This window comes from Halyomorpha halys, unplaced genomic scaffold (genome assembly GCF_000696795.3).
Source record: "Halyomorpha halys isolate HHAL.00 unplaced genomic scaffold, Hhal_1.1 Scaffold999.1, whole genome shotgun sequence".
NCBI classification, from domain to species: Eukaryota; Metazoa; Arthropoda; class Insecta; order Hemiptera; family Pentatomidae; genus Halyomorpha; species Halyomorpha halys.
This window is the reverse complement of record NW_027106312.1, coordinates 431,137-452,533: the sequence shown is the minus strand read 5'-3', so window position 1 is coordinate 452,533 and position 21,397 is coordinate 431,137. Positions and strand designations below refer to the sequence as shown.

At 29.2% G+C, this 21,397-nt stretch overlaps 1 protein-coding gene across 2 annotated transcripts in view; it reads right to left on the bottom strand.

Annotated features, from left to right (window-relative positions):
• Cbl (E3 ubiquitin-protein ligase CBL) overlaps nt 1–21,181 on the bottom strand; it is a 72,029-nt gene extending 50,848 nt beyond the window's left edge. For both annotated transcript variants that reach the window (XM_014431714.2, XM_014431715.2), the window contains exons 1-5: nt 20,407–21,181; nt 6,034–6,180; nt 4,324–4,455; nt 1,252–1,389; nt 367–586 (exon numbers count right to left, since the gene is read on the bottom strand). In XM_014431714.2, coding sequence (XP_014287200.1) covers nt 367–586; nt 1,252–1,389; nt 4,324–4,455; nt 6,034–6,180; nt 20,407–20,954 — 1,185 coding nt within the window. In that variant the 5' untranslated portion in view covers nt 20,955–21,181. The remainder of the gene's footprint in view (nt 1–366; nt 587–1,251; nt 1,390–4,323; nt 4,456–6,033; nt 6,181–20,406) is intronic.
• Between the last annotated feature and the right edge of the window lie 216 nt (nt 21,182–21,397).

Genomic DNA, 21,397 nt, shown 5'->3' with positions numbered 1-21,397 from the left:
ATATATTTACAAAATGGATAATTTTGTGGATATTCCACCTGCACTAAAGAAGAATAGTGAAAAAATGATCCAAAATCAATGTCAACAAATACCATCCACTACTTTAGCTTAAACATGCAATGCCGTATTTTCGTAGACACGCCTATATTTCAAAAATGGCCCACCCAATTTAACCCAAAGCTGAAGAAATGTTGAGGATTAACATAAAAATAAAACTAGCATAAATTTTATGAAATTTATTTTCCTGCATTAGCTGACTTATGCACGAATATATTATCATTGACCATTTTGAAATATTGAGAAAGAATGAAAAATAAACAAAAAGCTATATTCCATTTGGTTTACACGCAAATGGCAGATACATACCTGCCATGATGTAAGACAGGGAGTACACAACAAATGGCCACAGGGTTCTATCCTGACGTCTTTATCATTTTCAGCACAAATTTTACATAACTGGAAAGTAGAACCCATTTCACAATAAAGTTCATACTGTTCCTGTGTCACTTTTATGTGGTCCTCGGGGGTAGGCTGGACAGCCCAGGATAAGTCTGGATTCACATTGCGGCCATCAGGAAAGAGATAACTAAATGACAAAATTCCACAAAAATTAAAATCCAAAATATGATACATTACGAAAAAAGAAGTGAATCTTCTTAAATAAATTTAACTTAGTATTTTATAAACATGTTCTGAAAGCAGAAGGAAATGTGTCAAAACAATCTTGCAAATAACGTATTTTATATTGAGAGGATATGAGGAAAGAAAAGCAAAAATGTAAACTTGATTATGTAAAGTGAAACATGTTTTCAATTGATTAATAAACAGAGAACATTACATTATTAAAAACAATTCACTACTATATATATAGTAAAAGAATTCACAGAATAAAAATAAATAAAACTTTTGTAATTATAAAAACATGTATGTATTTTCTTGCACAATAACTACTCGAAAATAACCAATATATAATAATATATATCCTTATTAGAATAAGGAAACTAGAATTTTTTTTGTTTAAAAAATATATTTTCAATCAAACTAGTAATTAGCTTCTAAATTAAGTAAAGTAAATCAAACCAATTTTGGCTGATAGTTAATAAACGAAGTAAATGTGAAGTTTTTATGGAGAATGAACTTTATTTGGTAATGTTTATTAAGTAGCAAAATTTTATGTCTGATATTAAATAAAGTAAAAAATATAACTTATTTAATTAAATTATAACAAATTAGAAAATAATATTTCCTTACAATCCTTCTCTATAACCATCCAAAAGAGCTTGGCATAGTGATTTGTTTTGAGGGATTGTTTGTAGAATATCACCATCCCCCGTAACATAGCCAATGGCCCATTGACCTAGCCTAGTACAGCTTAACCGGAATACATAGCTAAAACAAATAAAGTGTGTCATTAAAATTATTAAAAAATTAAAGAAACAAAATAAATATGTTTATGTAAGTATCATAAAGGATTATATGCAAATTATCAAAATAGTGAGAACAGAGATGATAAATCTTGTTTCACAACATAGAAGTTATGACAAAAAGTTATAAAAATGGAACTAAATCATACATTTGGAAATGTGTCTAGTCTTAATATAACAATAAATAATCAGCTTCCTTATATATTACATGTGAATTAAGAGGAAGTTTTTCATTTAATGGTCATGCTTCAATCAATATCTCTCGAGATTAAGAAAACGTCAAATTCAATGAAAACCGCACCACAGCACTGATAAACTGGTTTAGTATCAATGTAAAATCTTATCAAAGACTCAGATGAGTAAGTCTATAAAGGAGATGCCTATTGATATGGAATCGAAACACTAATTTCAATGACAAAAATATTCGACAGGCCTCCAAGGGTTCTAGCAAAAAAAAAAAATATTTTAAATAATCTTAGAACTTATATATTTTCCTTTTCTGCTAATGGATTTGAAGGTTACCAATAAATTGTTTTTTTTTTTTTTGTAGATTAGGAAAATATATTTCAATCAAATTAAATAAATGTATTCAAAATTACAAAAACCTAAAAACACTTCTAGTGAAGTAGGTTATCTTTTTTTTTTTTTTTTTAAGGGAAAAGTAAGTCAAATAGAGTTCTTAAAGGTACTTAATAAAAACGTTTGTATAAATAAAAAATTACAAGGTTTTGGACTTGAAAGTAATTGCATACCAATTGATCAGCATTCATCTGTAGAATATGAAAAATATATTGCCCAATAGTGTTATATGAGATTTAACGCATACAAAATCTTAATAATAACAAAAAACTTATAGTAAAGTAGGCCACTTTTTTTACAGATTCATTTTTGTATCCTTAAAAACTTATAAATGCAAAATTTCATAGAAATAAAAAAATATATCACCAGGCCAGTTTAAGAAAAATAAATTTGGCAGATACCTATAAATGGTTCACAATTAAACGAATTCAGACCAGTTGACATTGTAAAATATTTTTTAATTAATGAAAGTGAATGATGCAATGATCCCAAGAAAGAATCTGACTAGCTTTTCTAATTAAAGACAAAAATAAAACTTTTAAATTCATAGGGAGCAAAGGTAGAAAATGATAATATAAAAACAACTAAAATTACATCAATTTTTTTTCTCCATTCCTCAAGGACACCTAAGAAAGAACACTCGGATTTGTGTAGATTATTTTTTGACTTAGTATCACCAAAAAAACTTTCATTGAAATCGGTTTTCCCACATCAACAGCCCCCTTGTAAGCTAGTCTTGCGTACGTTTTTCATATGACAATAGGATTGTGTATTCTGTACATTACCAATATGAAACAGCGAAGTTGAAGCACAATAATGCCTAGAAAGAGAACTGGCTAAACACAGACGCAACCTAATGAATAAACAAGCCATTTTAAAATACTAGTTGCATTATTGGACAGAGGCCTTAAAAGGAAAAATCTGGTGCAGAGCGTGTAACCCACAACTTTCACTTACCACCCTATATGTCCTCATGTTTTGTGTAAATTGGGGTGCAATAAAAATAAAATTGGAGTAAATAAAAAAATTTAATCAAAGTTTGGTCTTGCCAAAAGTACAACAGTTTAACAAAGATAATGAAGCCACAATGCAATCAGGAATTCTACTTTTCCACTTTCGTCCTATATCTATTCCTTAAGTTCTTAAATATTTTATATGTATCCATGTATTATATTGCTTACATCGAAAAGTTTTTGATATACATATAAATTTAAAAATAAACAAAAATAAAGGTGATTTATTAAAAATATAAATTATTTTATTATTAAATGTATATGGGATTTTATAGAAAAATACGCATTTAAGCTCTTTCATACTATTTCAATGAGGATAAGAACTAGCTAATATTTAAGATCATTTAATTCTACATTGACATGTCGTGTTTAATCAAAATCGTTAGTCATGTTCGAGAAAATGAAAAAAAAATATGAAAAATTTATTCTATGAAGTGGCACTTCCGGTCAGTTGATTTTACTGAAAAAGTTGCTGTCACATCCCAGGCATATACCAGCCTTAAATATGTAATTTCAGTTTCTAACGACTTTTAATTTTTAGCTAGGTTTGACACACCCAGACCATTTTGTTAGAGTAGGTTTTTGCCAAAATGGTTTTTGACTACTTCGCATGACTCGGGGGATCTCAGAACATTTATTTCTCTCAAAAACTGTAATTCAAAATTTTGCACAATTTCAATACAATATTCCTTACTATATATTCCATATATAGATAAGTAAAAGTAAAAAGTCTGATATGAAAAACAATTCACAAAATAAATGAATCTATTTACAGATCTAACCATTAAGGATAAAATATATTATGCCTGTTGGTTGATAAAGATCACTTACATAATAATTGTGAAATCCAGCAAGAATATATACAATAAATATCTAGAAGAACTAACTTCTTCATTTTACTTATTAACTTTGAAAATAATTCTTTATATGAAAGAGCAAAAAGGCTTGTCACTTAACAAGTTTAAAGCATGTTTTGCTTCTTTTGTTTACTTTCTTCATAGAAAGCAATTCCTAAATGAATATTAAACAATTGAAACTCCAAAAAAGTGTCTCAAGTATTTCTTATATACATGACAAAAACTTAGAAATAAATAATATTATGTGAAGAAGAAACACTGCAAGTAGTTTATTATTTTAATACCCTAATTTATAGCTCAAATGAAAAATCAACATTGATCAAAGTGTACTGGATAATCTTATTTTAGTTATAAAGAAATCTAAATTCTATAATTTTATAATTTAATTTATTTCAAAACTTAAAAAGACTAAACTTCCTTCAAAATATATTGACTAAAGTAATTAATTACCTGCCAGGTTTGTTAATGTATTTATGTAACCGAGCTTTTACTTCATCATAAGTTAAAAAGGCTACATAACCAGGATGAGTTACAGCAAGAATCTGCCAGTTCCTCAAAAGAGAACTCCATGGTTGGAACAACCTGAAAATTTTCTGTCCATATTAGAAAAAATAAAAAAAATAAACACTATATCTAAATTTAATAATAAAAAGTAAGTAACCCATAAACATCATTTCAACTGATAACATTAGGTAAATGATATATACCCAAGACTGGAATGAAAAACAATTTTTTTCCCAAACTGTAATACCACAAAAAACTAATTAGGGAGATAAAAAAAAGTAATGGGGATAAATATAATTGATTAAATAATTGTTTATATTATTTAACTTGCCACAATGTAAGTGTAATCCCTCAGGTTGATTATTATGTGAACCTAGTAAGAATTAGAAAAAGAAGAATGGCTTATATTAGTCAAGTTTTTCCTCCAGCACAATATTTATTAAATTTAACAAAATACCAAGCAAATCCAGTAGACTAGCTACTCAGAAGATTTTTACCAGGAATGTTTTGATAATTTGCACTTCCATATTTTTGAAGGTCTATAAATTTGAGGTTTGCCACCTCAAATGTTTTCTAGAGATTAAAAAAAAACTTAACAGATTTGTGAGAAAAGTTAACTTTTTTCAGTTTCTGTTACCTAAACTAAACATTGTTAATAAAACATCAATCTATAATAAATTAAACAGGAATAAATTCCCTAAATTTTTGTGCTCTATAATTTTACTTTGTCCTGGGTATTGTTTAATCCACCCTTCCAAGTTGTTATTTATTGGGTATAAATGTCCTTATGTACACTAGTTTTGGCAAAAAGAGTCCGTCTATGGACTATTTTATAAACAACTTTTCAGTACAATATAATACAGTGAAAGTCGATTAAAAATTAACAAAATTTAATTTAAATATAGAAACCCTATAAGTAAAAAAAAAGAGTATTAAAGTATTAAAGCAGACATAGAGCAAGGTAGTATTATATATAACTATATAAATAAATATATATAAATTAAAGAATAAATATATATTGGTTTTTGATTAACAGGTATGACAAATTTATAATTGTTAATTGAATAAACATTTTAAAAAGATAACCATGTTGTAAAATATTTAATTAATTTTTTGACAACAGTTGTAAATTAGTCACTATGTTTATAATATTGAATATGTGTATTGCAAGAATATTATGACCATCATATGGGGGTAAGAACCCTGAAAAGTGGTTTTGTTTAAGAAAGATGCAATTTCATGAATGCATATATAAGGAAGAGATGTATCACTATATTATCTATGGAACTTGTAATAAAAAGTTAAGTAGAAAATAGTTAATAGTTACAGGAAGTAACTGACAAAAAGATTTTATCATATTCATTATGTGATTTAAAATATAATTTACTTTACAAACATTATTATAAAAAAAAATAATAAGAGTAATTAAATTTCCAAGTTAGAATTTCTCCTTATAAAATTGTAAATAATTATAAAAACAGTTACATATTAAAACTTATGAAGAATTTAAATGCATTATCAGATAAATAAATAATATACTTATTTTCCAGAACAATAAATAGTAATATTCAAGTCCCCTTACTAGTAACATTCAATAGTGTTAGTTTTTTTCATTTATATTTTTTTTATTTTTAAGTACAATATAAATTTATTCACCTTGTAAAAACATCAAATTCAAAATTTGATATGTAATCATTACAGGTAAGGTCAATAGTTGACTTCAAGGCCATTGCTTCTAAACCAGAAGTAATAGGATGAACTTCATTTAAAACTTGGCGAAAAACTTTCCAAGGAACCAGAGTGCTGAAAAATGTAAGAAATGTTAGTAAAAACAAATAAATCAGAACATCGCTATTATAAAAATGGGAAAACAGCATACATCGAAATGAGGCATTGGATCACAAAACCAGCCAAGCATATTTTGTATTTACTTAATTTTATTTTATTACTAAATTATCTAGAGGTAAACGGATTTTTTTTTTTTTTTCAAAAAAATTCAAATCCGTTGTACATTCAAATCACATGTTATTTTGGAAAAAAAATGTTATTTAATAAAATAAATAATGTATAATAATATATTATAAATATATTAATAAAATAAATAATAATAATATATTATCACATGTTATTTATTTCTCAGTATAATTCAGTACCAGATCAGTTAAATAAAAAGTTGTAAATAGATATAGCTGGTTCTGATACACAGTGCCTCAAATATAAGTATAAATAATAAACAAATATTATGGGTTAATTTTTATTTTATATAAGTTATTATATGGTAAAATACATTCTTGTAAGCACATTTTTTGTCTTCAGTCTTTAAGACTAATTTGTGAGGAAATGGCTCATTTCTCAGAGACAAAAATAATACTGGCATGTTATGACATGAAAATCATTGTTTTCAGAGATACCAAATCCGAACTAACCTTTTAAAACAAAAAACACTCAAAATTGAAGAACTCGCAAAAGTAACTTCCAACTAGCAAACTTTCAGCCAAGAATTATGTGAAAATAAATATATCAAAACTTTGAAACTTGCATCAGGTGTTTCTAGTTCTAAAAAGTTTTAAGTCTTTTAACTTTTAAAATAAAAACAGCAATTTAAACTTGAATTGGGGCCGCACTCTGGCTCAGGGGTTAGGCGCAAGTCTATTAATCTGAGGTCTGCCGGGAGTGCCGGTTCGAATCTCATCTTGGGGCGTTGACTGTTTTCATTAAGTGGCGGTCCCACAAAATGAAAAACTTGACCCCCAATCATGGTCACAATAGGTTGGTCACCTGTAATAACCAGGCGAACATCATCTTCGATGTGGATTGCATTAAAAAAAAATCTTGAATTGTGTGTTAAAAAAAATTAAACATAATTGGATGGTAAGATGGTATTCCACTATTATCAAAAATGTAACCACTGGGGCCGCCCGTAGCTCAGTGGTTAAGACACAGTCTTAACAATTTGATGTCTATTGGCAGTGCCGGTAGGAATCCGGCCTGGGGCGTTGACTTTTTTCATTGAGTGGCGGTCCCACAAAATGAAAAACTTAGACCCCCCAACCATGGTTAGGCAGTATAGGACTCCAATGGGAGTCGGCCGAGAAAAAAAAATGTAACCATTATCTCTTCCTTAGTTTTTTATCCTTATACATAGATATAAGACATCGGAATCGAAGTTCTCTTACTCTAGCATCTTAAAAAGAAGATTTTTGTAAAAAATCACGATAAGACACGTGCGAATATTGTGTTCACAGTTGAAAAAAGTTCCAAGAATTATTGGGGAGACTGCGGAGGGGTGACCACCTGTGGTTTTGGAACCAAATATGAATATTTATATATGAAATATGAACCAAATATAAATAAGAATATTTATATATGAACCAAATATGAATATTTTATCATTAATATCCTGGTGGAAATTTTTCGGGAGAATAGAATGACAGATAACAAATACAGAAAAAAAACATTAGTACGTGTTATTTCTGAATAATAATTTTAATTATTAGGGTATTGAGAAGACCTTTTTTTTTTTTTTTTTTTTCGACAAAAAAATTATCGGTTTCAATTCAGTATGAAGGTGTTGCAGTCACGTCGTTTTTAATAAAAGTACGTTGATCTAGATAACATAACTAACCTTTCCCACACCTTTAGTCTCAGACTCTATAAAAAAATTCCATGACGTGGGACGTTATGATAAATATATCAACCGTTTGACCACTATTAACCATTTATTTCAAGCATTTCAATAGCTAAAGTCATTAATGAAGACTGGTCATCTGCCATCAGAAGAAAATTAGCCTTAACATAGGTCAACGAAAAATAATGTTAAAGTCTTTAAGCAGTCTTTTTACAAACAGCTTCAACAGCTATTTAGAAAGGCAAAAACTTTAAATAAAGCATCGTCCTTCATTTGATCGCCTTTACTGGACTTCATTATTATATTTAGTTAGATTCCAAACAAGACCAAATCGTTGAATATTCCATCCAAGCCTGAAGGTTACTTGGGTTAGGTAGGTGTGGACTAGTGTTAGGAAGAAACGCTGCCTGTGCTTATAGAGGATTGTTCATACCGTACGACGATATACAGGAAGTACCGGGAGTTTAAAAGAGGAAATTCTGAGCTTGAGGATGCTCCAAAATGAGGCCCTCCAGCTTCATCGGTAACTAAAGAAAAGACCAATTCTCTGTTCGGAAATTGTTTGAGGCAGGCAGGTGAGTGACCTACCGCCAGATAGAGTTGGACATTAATGCACCAGCATTTCGTAGCATTCTGCACGATCATCTTTGCGTGCCCCAAAGCTTGACTGAAGCTCAGGTGGCGAATCATGTTTCATGGTGCAGTGAAATACTAAAGAAGTTCAAAAGTGACAATACTTGTAAAAAAAACTTTTACAACAATGATATCCAACTATGGCTCACAGCAAAGGGTGGGAACTGTCACAATTTTAAATTGAAATCCATTATTCATCTTTTTACTTGTTTACATACAATAAAATATTGTTAATAATATGATTATTAGACATCTTAAATCAATTACATTTGATTATGACCCAAGGTTGTTCTCGGACGCATTTTCATTTTAAAAATAAAATTCAACTGAAAACATTCCTGTGATATAATAAAATTTAATTGTAAACTGAATAAATTTAATTCTGTTATCAAAATATCACTTAACAGCGAGCGAAAAAAAAAAAGAATAATAAGATGACTATATAAATATATTAGAAGGCGATACGGAAGAGGGGGTGGAAGGAACAGGGTGAAAAGGGGAAGGACAAGCGGAGAGGAAGTCCCCGTTTAAACCAGCAGCCCCAGCTTCCTGCTATCTCGCGCCAATTTGCAACCGAAACATCCTTCTATAATAACAAAGATGAAAGGTAGAATAATAAAATCAACAAATTTATATAATTATCAACAAATTACAAAGAAACAAAATATTGTTTTGAATATACAATCGTATGAAAATTTTTAATAGAAGTAGAAATACAGAAACGTCGGCACACGTATCAATAGAAAATTGTTAACCAACTTTTAACTTCACCTCCAATCATCAAACAGCTTCATCAACTAAATCAAAATTTTTAAATTTTCATAACACCTCTAGACTGGATGTTGTTTAGGTGACTCCTCAACTTCCTCGGCTACAAACGGCCTCAACCTTAAGAAAATCAAATAAAAATAATATATAAAGCAAAGGGTAGCGTTATTTTACACAGGATGTCCCAGCGTAAGACCTCTACAATATTTGGAATTTTGATTGAGTATTTTTAATTTTTTAACCTTCTTCATCGCACATAAATCTGAAAGTTTCGATGGAATAAGGTACTTTTTTTATATAGAGTCTGATAGTAAATGATAATATGATAGTATGACAACAGTGATATGAAGAATTCTAAAGCGTTTTTTTATCAGACGCATTATAAGGTGTGATTAACTGAAAACAATTTTTTAAGATTCGTGTATAAACGGTAAAAAAATTGAGAAAAAAAATTATCGTTACCAATGCAAAATTTAATTACCAATTATAATCCGTCATCATACTTAAGAATTTCCTAAATTAAAAAAGCTATTCGATTACGATGATGGATTCTTATGGGGAATTGAATCCTGAAATGATTTTGTTCTTTAGGGTTTTTCGACTTTTGGACACAAATCAACAAAACAATACAAAATTGTGAACAGCTTTTGGTGATTTATTCCTTTAGGACGCGTCAGATCAAAAAAGTCACGATATCAATTTGTCTTAAAATCCCACTATCAGAATCCGTACGAAAAATATCCTATTCCACTGGAAATTCCAGTTAAAAAATCAACAGTACCCTCAAATGATGGACTAGATACCACTGTTATTACCCAGCGAAAATCAAATAAAAATTGCAAGTAAGTAAAATTACACATTTTGAGGTAATACAGGTAGAAATGCATTTGGGCTAAAAAGTTAACATATACCATTTAATATTGTACAATCTGAAACAAAAACAAAAAAAAAAAAAAAAAAAAAAAAAAAAAAAAAAAAACTGAAGTAGATGACAAGATAGTGTCAGTAGAAGGTGGGGCGGCTAGATGAATGGAGGGGCGGTTCATTGATCAAACGTTCCCTCCCCTCCTCAAGCTACTACGTCACTTCCATTGATCTTCCTCACGTACCTCTCTTTCAATATTTCATCCTTTCCCTTTCGATTTACTAAAATAACTAACAAGACAATTATTTGATAGTTAAAAAAAAACTTGTAAAAGTGAAGAAACACTTCACACATACATTTTTAGCTGTTCCAAAGAAAGTTGCTTTACTAGGAATTTGTTTCTACCGGGAGCAAGGTATATATAACAAAGAAAACTGAATATTTCGGGGTAGGTCATACGTCATGGCTGAGTAGAAGATTTGCTACTACTTATTTACTATGAATTACTTTTTCCTTTTAAATAGGCACAAACGTAAACCATTCTGAGAAACCTACTTTACAAATATTCAAGAGATTTCATTAACAAACTGATCGAATTTAATGAGCCAAAGAAAAAAATTCATTATACATGTTTAGCAGTTGATCAATCATATTTATGTATTTTTTTAAAATAAATAAAACAAGAGTATTGTAATATCAAGGGATAGAAGAACAAGAGAAAGAAGTAACTGTAATTATAGGAACTTAGTAGATTATATATTTCTGTCCTGATAATCCAAACTAAGTGGTACAAGAATTTATACGAGCTAGCTGTCTCTTATTTTTAACGTAATTTTATTACTTTTACCACTAAGCAGACGAAATTATACTCCTATATTAGTAGATATGGTCTAAGTTTTTTTTCTAGATCATAAAATATAGATTCTTATTTAACTTCGGTTTAATCAGATTTTTTCCAAATTCGAACCTGTCTATATTTTTCCTTTCGTCGACAATTTTTTAAAAATATTTTGTATTCATCCATTGTTTAATACCACAAACAATGAGAACTGGTTATTTATTTCAAATAAAAAAAATAATAAAGGTACTTCAGAGGAAGATGTTTTGAAAAATCACTATTGAAGCCCTGTGAGGCTATCTCAATGAGGATAAAACTTATATATTATTAAAGAACATCCCATTGTACATGGATATACTGAGTTTAATCAAAATCGTAAGAGCCGTTATTGAGAAAATAAATTCTTTAAAGTGAAACTTCTGGTCAGTCAATTTGATCGAAAAAGTTACTGCCATACACCAGGTAATGAATGACCTGGGCTAAATGTGTAATGGCTTTTCGTTTTTTATCTTCACTAAGCACAATCAATTTTGCAAGACAAGGTTATTTGGACCCATGAGGCCTCAAAACGTGTATTCCTGTTGAAAACTCCAATTCGAAATTGTTCACGATCCTACTATTTTCCCTTCCTATATATTTTATACATATTAATGTTAAAGTAACAATAGATGGGAAGATATCCCGGGACACCCGTCCCCTAAACTTAGGGGCTACGAATTAGGAACTGACTTATCCTAACGTTGAAACTTTTTTAAAATGAGTTGCGAAGACTTTAATTTAAAATTGGCGTAAAGAGATTGTTGACAACACGATCCTGGTATCTTTTATGGTAACAAACAATACGCAATGCCTTAATAAATAAATCGCTCGAGACAGTTTTATCAGAACAGGTTTTTGATCAACATACTAAAAAAACAAGCCTACGAAGTCGTCAAATGGTCAACAGTTATTATATCAGTTTCAACGGCCACATCAGTTAAATATCTTTTGTATTTGGGTTTAATTTGTTTTTCCGATGGCGTTTAAAACCTAAAGAATGTAATTTACAACGAATGAATATAATATTTTGATTTGTAAACTAATGATTGTTTCTTCTGGGTTTATAATAATAAACATTTGTAAGAGATTTATTTCGAAAATTCGAAAGTTTCTTTCACATGGCACATCATTATTGCAGGAATTGCAAAAGATGGGTTCCTAACCGCAGGAAATTCTCCTTCCAAGGGCTAATCCAACTGTTTGATTTGGAACTAATTGATGTTCTTACTTTGTGAAATTTAGTATATGTAAGCAAAACCACTAATCATACTCACTGAATTCCGAACGAGAGAGGTAAGAGCTTTTTGTTTTACTTTTAAAAGAAAGTCACGAGTACTCCAAAAAAGGGTTTCAGGACATTTATTAACACCACGATGATAAACGTTATTTTCTTTCTATAGCTGGCTAAACATATTTCATCATTATTTAATTTTTATTTAAAATGCAACAATATAAATTATTTTATAGTGCAGATACGGGGTCATTGCGGTTATGATTAAACTATAAGTTATTCTGATTTTGTCTTTATGGTTTCATGTAACAAACAAATAAATTTGAAAAAAATTGAATTTAATAATTTTTGGGCCCAATTTCTAACTGCTAAAAACTACCCTAATTTAAGGTTTAGTAAATCAAACCAGGCCCTGTCTAGGAAGGAGTATTTAAAAATATTGTTCCAAGCAAAAACCTCAATGTTTCCAAAAATGCCACATAACACTATTTTCCACCCATGCCTTCAATTGATGTATTTTTCTAAATATTAAAAAACAAAAAAGTATTCCTTATAATGAACGTGTATCAGGTAATAGTTTATTTATTTCATATTTTAATCGGGAGGAAAATAATTTTCACAAAAAAGTTGGAATACATGCAATAACTTACCAAGCATGGAAAATATAATTGATTATAACAACTCAGTGTTAAATAGTTAAGATACGCAATCATTATTGCTGAAAAAAAAAACTTGCATTAGCACTAAAATTTGGCCTGTAGTTACAACCCATCCCTACCATAAAAAAAGGTAAGAAAGTGTTACACCGGTTTCAGATTACCCCCGGAGCACCTTCGTTAAACAATTCCCACGGTGAACATGAGAATCGACTTCAGCGAACTTGATTAGTCAGGAAACGAAAGTTGAAGCTAATTTAAAATGAAATATTAATTTTAAATATCTTTGTTCACATCATGAAGGAAATTCAAACTAACCACTTTACTACTTCACAACTTAAAAACAAATATACATCTTATAAAAACTATACTAAAACCTGAAGAAAAATAAAATAGTAACCAAAAAGTACATTGACTGAGAAAGTATTCAAGGTGAGTTTTTTGTGGATTTTGATCCAAATTTTCGAGGTGAACTTATGCCTCAAAATATATGCCACCAGGGCCCTGTTTCATAATGAAAGCTTATAGTATTAGTTAAAAATACAAATATAGAAACAACGTGTTAATTACACTAATACTTATCTTTTTTCATAATAGGGAGGACTATTAGTGATATTACAGGATTTAAAAAGAACTAAAGTACAAGTTACAATTGTACAAGTCAGTGTAATTGCATTAGGTTAAATCGATAAGACTAATAGTATTAGTTTGTACTTTATTATGAAACAGGGCCCAGGAGTATCGGCAAAAATAAAAACTGGCGTGTGTAAAACAGTTTTTTTTTAACTAACTTCTTTAATTCTAATCAAGATAGAAAAACAAATTTGGTATCAAGACACTCTGCACAGCAGAAAAAATATACAATGACTCACCACGATTTTAAAGCACTAATCTTCTTAACAAAGGAAAAAAAGAAAAAAAAAAACAGCCCCTCAAATTAGTGACTTTTTATCTGTAAACACTAGTTAATGAATAACTTTTGTTTAGTATTAGATTCCACAAAGAACGTTTATTCCTAATTTGTATGCAAATCTAAAAATGAAGTACAGTTTGCATGAAGTACAGAGCAGGAACCTGAAATTTTGCACAAATTCGCACTCGTAATTTAAGATTTTCATAAAAAATAGGACATTTTTTAGAATCATTAAGAATTCGCTACAACTGACCTTTTTTAAAAGTCTGTTTTACCTTTAACCTCGCGAATCAGTCGGTTTATTTAGAAGTTATAACTAAAAAGGTGAATTTCGTAAAATCCTACTTACTTTTCCTGCCAATAAATTTTTTAAAATATTTGCGGTATAGCGTTTTAAATAAATAGAACACAAACTTTCTACGATTTCCAACAACTGTTTTCCACTACGGAAAAAGAAAAAAATACGTGTGTTACATTCGATTAAAGCATGCAAAAAAGATGTATTATTTATTAAAATATTGAAGATTAGGGATAGATTAAAGATTAAATAATCAATACATATAATGTATTGCTTTTGCTCTTTGTCTGATTATGGAACCGCATTTTGGATGGACTAGTTTCAAGGTCTTTTAATTAGTTTTAATCTTTAACTAGGTAACTTCTGATAAATGCAATATTTATAAGTTTATCTTATTTTTACTATGATCCAATATTTAGTTTCTACGTCATTTAAAAGAAAGTAAATGTAGTGTATGGATGTTATTAATAAGAAAAAAGTTTTAACTGAATTTAATTATTTAAACGGAATTACTGGTTCGAGAGAGAATTTTTCGACTTATCTAGGAGTGTTTAGATGCCTCTACATAATTATTTTTATTCATAAGATGAAAATTTTTCAAATTTCATACGCGAGTTTTGTGGATTTTTTTAAGTTATGAAAAATAATAATTTCAAACATACTCAATATGCGATTTAAGCAGTAAATTTCGCTCAGCCAAGTTTAGGTTTTGTTACTGAATAGGTAAAGTAGAATTACACCAAAATTCACTATGGATGAGTGGTGAAGTTCAACTTGAGTACAAAATCGTGTTTAAAATCAAGCATGCAGAGTAAAAGAAATATGTGTCATTAAAATGCGTTATTCTACGAACCAGATTTTAGATTTTTAATATTCTGAATTTCCTACCCACTTACAGGAGTTTGATGCAGATTAATATATACGTCCAGTCATGGATTGATTGGTATGCTGCGTATGGTAGCAACCCAAAGCATATCTCTCTCAAAGAAAAGGCCGCTCTTTACTCAGTGTTGGAATTAATGTTTTTAATTTTGATTTTCAAAATCTGTAATTTATAGGTATGTAGGGAGACTTTGTACCACTTTCTAAAATCCATTATAACCACAACTGACTGAAGTATAAAATTACAATATCTCAAAATCACACATTTACAGGCTTTAATGGTTGCGAGTTTATCTTCAAAGCCCTTAGATTCTAACCATGTGCTTGCATGATTTACCTTAGCAAAATTGATGAGAAAACAAAATAAATTAATACAAAATTCTACTCATCATCTCAGATAAAAAAAAGGTCACAAAACTTAATCCTATCCTAGCATGCCTTCTTCGTCCAAGATTGTGCAGTTGGAGATCCAAAATTCAGTACTCAACAGACGCTATGATCCTAACATTTGCTGACGACATTGATGTTATTGGGAGGACTTTTGAAGGACGCCTTTCTTGGCCTACAAAGAGAAACAAACTGCAAGAGTCGGACTAGTGGTAAACGAAACAAAGACGAAGTAACATAAATGCCAACCACATTGGTGTGCTTTAAGTTGATGGACATGTTACAAGGTCAGTTGTACCTTCGAGAAAATGGAATAATTTATATATATAAGGAAACTCATGTGAACTCCGGAAACAACATTAACCCTGACATCCATCATCGCATATTGGCTGGAAATTGGTGCTACCATGGACTCGGAGAAGCGGAGAGATATCTAAGACTACCGATGCACGCCCGTATAAAACTTTTATTAGACCAGTTATTATAAACTTATTTATATACGGATCGCAATGCAAGGTGCTCCCTAGAAGTTAGGAACTGGTTCTTGCTAGGTAAGAACGAGTCGATAAACCTAGGCTGCGTTGAGCTGACGGTGTGGCAGATGACACTCGGTCCATTCTGGGCATTCGAAACTGGAGAGCAGCAGCACAGAAGAGAGATGACTGGTAGTCAAAGTTACAGATGGCCTTGCTCCCTGGCGTTGAGTGTTGCGCCAGTTAAGAAGAATACATTTCAACATTTAAAAATTATTCAGTTTATTTCAAAAACGTAAATTTCCTCCTGTCAAATAGGTTATACAAACCAATATTTTCAATACAAATTTAACTTATCTTTAGAAGATCCTTTTATAATATTTTTTTTTTTATAATAATTTTCCAAAAGTTGATCCATTCACTTTTGATAGAATGTTCCTCAATAGTTTACAATATAAACAAAATCCCCTTATTTCCAATCACTAAGAATTTGTAACTCAGAAATTAATTTCAAGTTTTTTTTATTTTTCATTTGGAATCTAATAACTATAAAAAAATATATATACAATAACATATAGAAACAAAAGGCAGAGTGGTGGAGAACATCGCCCTCTACCTTTCCTTATTCGTCATAAAGAAAAGTAATTTAGATAATTGCAGTGAAGTTGCAGAAGTATTACATCTAGAACCTATTAACCAGGACCCAAACAATCAACATTTAGCAGGAATAATCAATAACACATTATGTGTTCAAGCTTGAGTGCTCCCTCTCTTCTCCCCTCATAAGTTATTGGCTTTGTCACTACCCATTGTGAGACATCAAAAATTGAGAACCATGAAACTGAAAATTAATTTGAATAAATGAGAATACAAGATTTTTTTCTCTGAAATAATGTTTTAAGAAAATAAAATTTTCATCCGACTCATTGTCATGGACAAAGTGAAAATGATGACAAATAATTAATGGTATTCTAACAAAAAATGGACAATGATACTTGTATAAACTAATAATTGATTATGAAAGCACAAAGTTTCATGTATATTACAGGACCGATTTGTTTTGCATACTAATATACCAGATTGTTTTGATTTATCTCTGAATATTTAGATTCTTTAAGGCTCCTGCATTTTTCTGATTTTTATCACTAGGCTGCAACAAATTCAATTTTTATCCTATGAAAAACAAATTATATGTTTGTTTCTTTAATGTAGATGATTTTTTTTTTCCAAATCATCAGTATATTAGGAATAATTTATAAAATGAACTAAGTTATCAAATTTTTATTATGGACCAGCAAAAATTTTGATTGTAAGATTTTTAAAAAGAAATACTAAAGTATATGATACATGGGATATTTCCTAGAGGCAAAAATATAATCACGAAAATATTTTTAAGGTTTCTGTTTTAAGAATTTATTTTCATCCACAATACAAAAAGAAAACAATATGTTTTTTACTATTTTTGTTTCTCACTTAAAAAAAATAATTATAATTTAATCATTTTATTAAAAATTGTAAAAAATAATAGATTATCCAATAGAACTAACATTAAATAGGTTTATTTAAATTTTGAAGTACATCTAAAATGAATGGTCAAACATTAGCTAAATAGAATACACCAAGTTTACAATTCTTAATCATTGAGACAGGTTTTAAATAAACATTCATAATTGACTTATAACACAATGCATATTTAAAAAAATGTTTTTAATGAAGATTGAATGAAAAGTTGTTTGATTTATTCATTTCTGGCTCTTCTTTAGCTGTGTTAACACGTGAGATCAGCTATAGACTTAAAACCTAAACATGTTTTAATAGAGAGATCTCTTTACTTATACTGCCGAATTTTACTCTGGGAAGTATATCTACGATTCTAAAGAGTAAAAACTTGTTTGTGTAAATTTCTATTCAGTTAAATAACTTATTAGAAACTTAATTATACATTAAATTGGCCAGAGTGCCACAGAAAGTAGATACTAATTAAAATTATGAGATAACCCAAAAACTATAGGATGATTTTAATAATTACCAACAGAAACAATTTTTAAAATAAAACAAGCAGTGACTACTATAAAAAAAATGTCTTTATCCATTAAAATATGTGTATCAACTGATTCATTTTATGTCATATAAGTTATTTAGTTTTATCTTTTATATATAATAAAACTAGTAACACTACAACCTATTAGGTAACCTATTATTTGTCCTGGGTTTCATTTTTAATACTACTACTACTTATCTAAGTTCCTGTGTTCAAAAATTGATATTGCAACCAATGAAGTCTTGCCTTTAAACTTGGAAAGGAAATAAAAGCAGTTTCTTGGCCCAAAATCAATGAAAGAAACTGTTGTGATTAAACATCCACATTCATCTGCCAGGTTATATCCTCAACCCATTGAAGGATAGTATAAAGTAAGTGCTTTATTGAGGTTGAATGTACAAAGGTCCCCAACCCAAGGCCGATTCAGAGGAAAATAAATTTTTAACCACGGGTAGTTCCAAATTGGTAATAGAGATTATATGTACAAAATGCTATTATATAAACTACAACACTTTCGATAGTCAAAATATTATTTAAAAAACAAATAACGAATTCATGGTTTGAATCTGCGACAAAATAAAATTTTATCTTAGTTTTACTTTCCACCATAACTCTTGCACTTGTTACATGTTTAAACTTCATACTCATAATTTATCTAAGAATTTAACTTACCTAGGGATCAGTTAAGGTAAATTAGCAACTTGAATAATTACTTCAACAACATAAGCTTTCAAATTTGTTTTCTTGTCATATCAGTAAAATCTAGAATGGCTTAAACTGCCAAAATAGGCTGTGTAGATGAAATAAAAATAATCAAAATTTGTTAGTGTAATCTCTTTGCTAATTAATTCCTATTTGTTGTTTGTATTAATTTTTTTCATTTATAAATATTATTCATTTCTTATTATAAATAAATAATTATTTAGTTAAAAAAAAAAAAAAATCACAACAGAAATTTCATAATTTCAACTATAAATCAGTACCAATCGTGAAGAAGTTGATAACTCGTTACCTAATTCACTATACTTATCAAGTTCTTCAAGGTTGGTACGGAAATAACAAATAATAAAACAAGGATATAATATTACAGATTTACAAATTTTAACTATCATAATACAATTTATTTTTCATTTAGGAGAATTTATATTAATTGTATTAGAAAGGAGTAATAATACTTATACTTGCACTTATTATTTACTCAAGTGTTTTGACAAAAGGATTAACAGCAAATACGCTGAGACTGTCAAATAACACATAAATGATGAAATGTTCTTATAAAAAATAATAACATAATACCAAATTCTACAAGATGATTAGTAAATAAGCCATGGAAACTATTATCGAGCCATTAACTAAAATAATGCCAACATTTACTAATCTTCATTTATTGTGGTTTCAACAGATTATCTAATCAACCAAAAATATGAGAAATAATTTAATAGCTCTAGGCTGATAACACTCATACAAAGTTACAATGTAACCGTAACAATCCTACTAATAATAACTTATTGCAGTTCACAATCCAAATGGGTTTAAAAGCCAGACCAGGAAGTTCATAGTTAGATATTTAAGTTAGTGGTACTACAGTAAATATGAAAAGACTTACTTTAATTTTGGTTAATTTCAAGGATAATAAAAAACTGATAAATTAATGATTAATAAGATTTCTCTGAAAAGTCAATAGAAGTAGGTAACTATTATCAACCAATTAACATTAGTCATTAATTACCACAACAATATCTGAATCACTAAGCCATTATCTCAGTCTATCAAAAAATGGAATGAATATGAATATGAAATCACGGATAATAGAAAAACCAAACAAAATAATGGCATCAAGTAAATTCAGAACTTAAATAATAAGTACCGTATCAGGTAACTAATTAGTAAAAAATTGATTGATATCAGCTATAAGGTTCAATATAATTATTTAACATAAATTAGACAGTTGGCTCAAATCTATAAATATAAAACAAAATAAATGAGGACAAACTAAAACACAAGTCTCAAAATAAATACATATAATATTTACATATATGCAAACACACATACAACCCAATACACTCATGTTTAATAATCTACAATTTATAGGATAAAATTCTAGTCTAATATATATGTGTGAATTATGATATAAATGTAATGCAATTCTCAATGAATATGTTGCACTCTTTTTTAATCCCTATTAGGTATGAAGCATGTATGTTAGTCTAATAAACACTCATTATAAGGTGATACAATGTAAGATAAAGGAAAAAAAACATATAATCCCTATTAAGTAAAAGCAAATTATATCATTTGTCAATACAATCTTTACTTAATATAGACATTACTAGTATGTATAGAAAAATGTATTTGATCTTAGTAAAAAAAGACTTACCTATTTCCGAAATTGTTCTTCCAGAACTCCGCTGCATCACTCTTGGTTATTCGGAATTGGTCGCCAGCAAATGTTCCATTTGGAAAAAGTGCTTTCAGTTCACTTAGCATATGACTAAAAACTAAACTTAATTTAGTTAAGTTTCTCCTGTAATGGGAATTTTCATCGAACATTTTTTCTTTCCCTTCCTTGAAGAGCTTAATGGCCTGCTTGCATTTCCTCATAAGGTTGACAATAAAAACATTAAAATGTTCATTATTATGAAGAGTGACCATTTTATCTTCATATTTTGAATAAATCAAACGCAACCTCTGGTAAGTATCAGGAAGAATATCTAGGATAAAAGGCGGCGAATTTTTCAAGTTCATCTTAGGATGCTGACACAATTTTACAACTTTGTCCATCAATTTCCACGTCTTATCTAAAGTTTTTTTGTCAGTAGTTAATTTAGGAGGAGCCATTGCGTCGGAAAATGCTACGTGCAATTTAGAAAATATAGATGAAATAGTTTTTGGCTGTACCGTTTCTTTTCTGTTATTGGCCGCCATAACTGAGAGGCCACAGTACTGGTGGGTTATCCCATTTCACTTCTTCATGTGTTCCATTTGAACGACATAATTATAAATAGTGTTATAAGAAAAGAATGATTACACTAATAACACTGATTAATCACAAACTACTTAAAGCGAGATTTAAACGAAAGAAATGCATATCGAACAAAGAACTAAACACACTTGACACCTCTGCCATTCCTTGCACTTCACTAGAATGGAGTATCTTCATCCCCACCATGACCAATTACTACTAGTGCTGTCTGCAGGTTTTCTAGAGAACTAACCAATAATTCACCTTTATTTAACTAAAACCAATGTTCATATATATTTTTATTATATTTACTACATATATTTTAAATGATATTAATGTAAAATCCCGGTTGTATATATTACTATACTAGGATTTTCTATGAATCCAGAGTATTTGATTGAATATA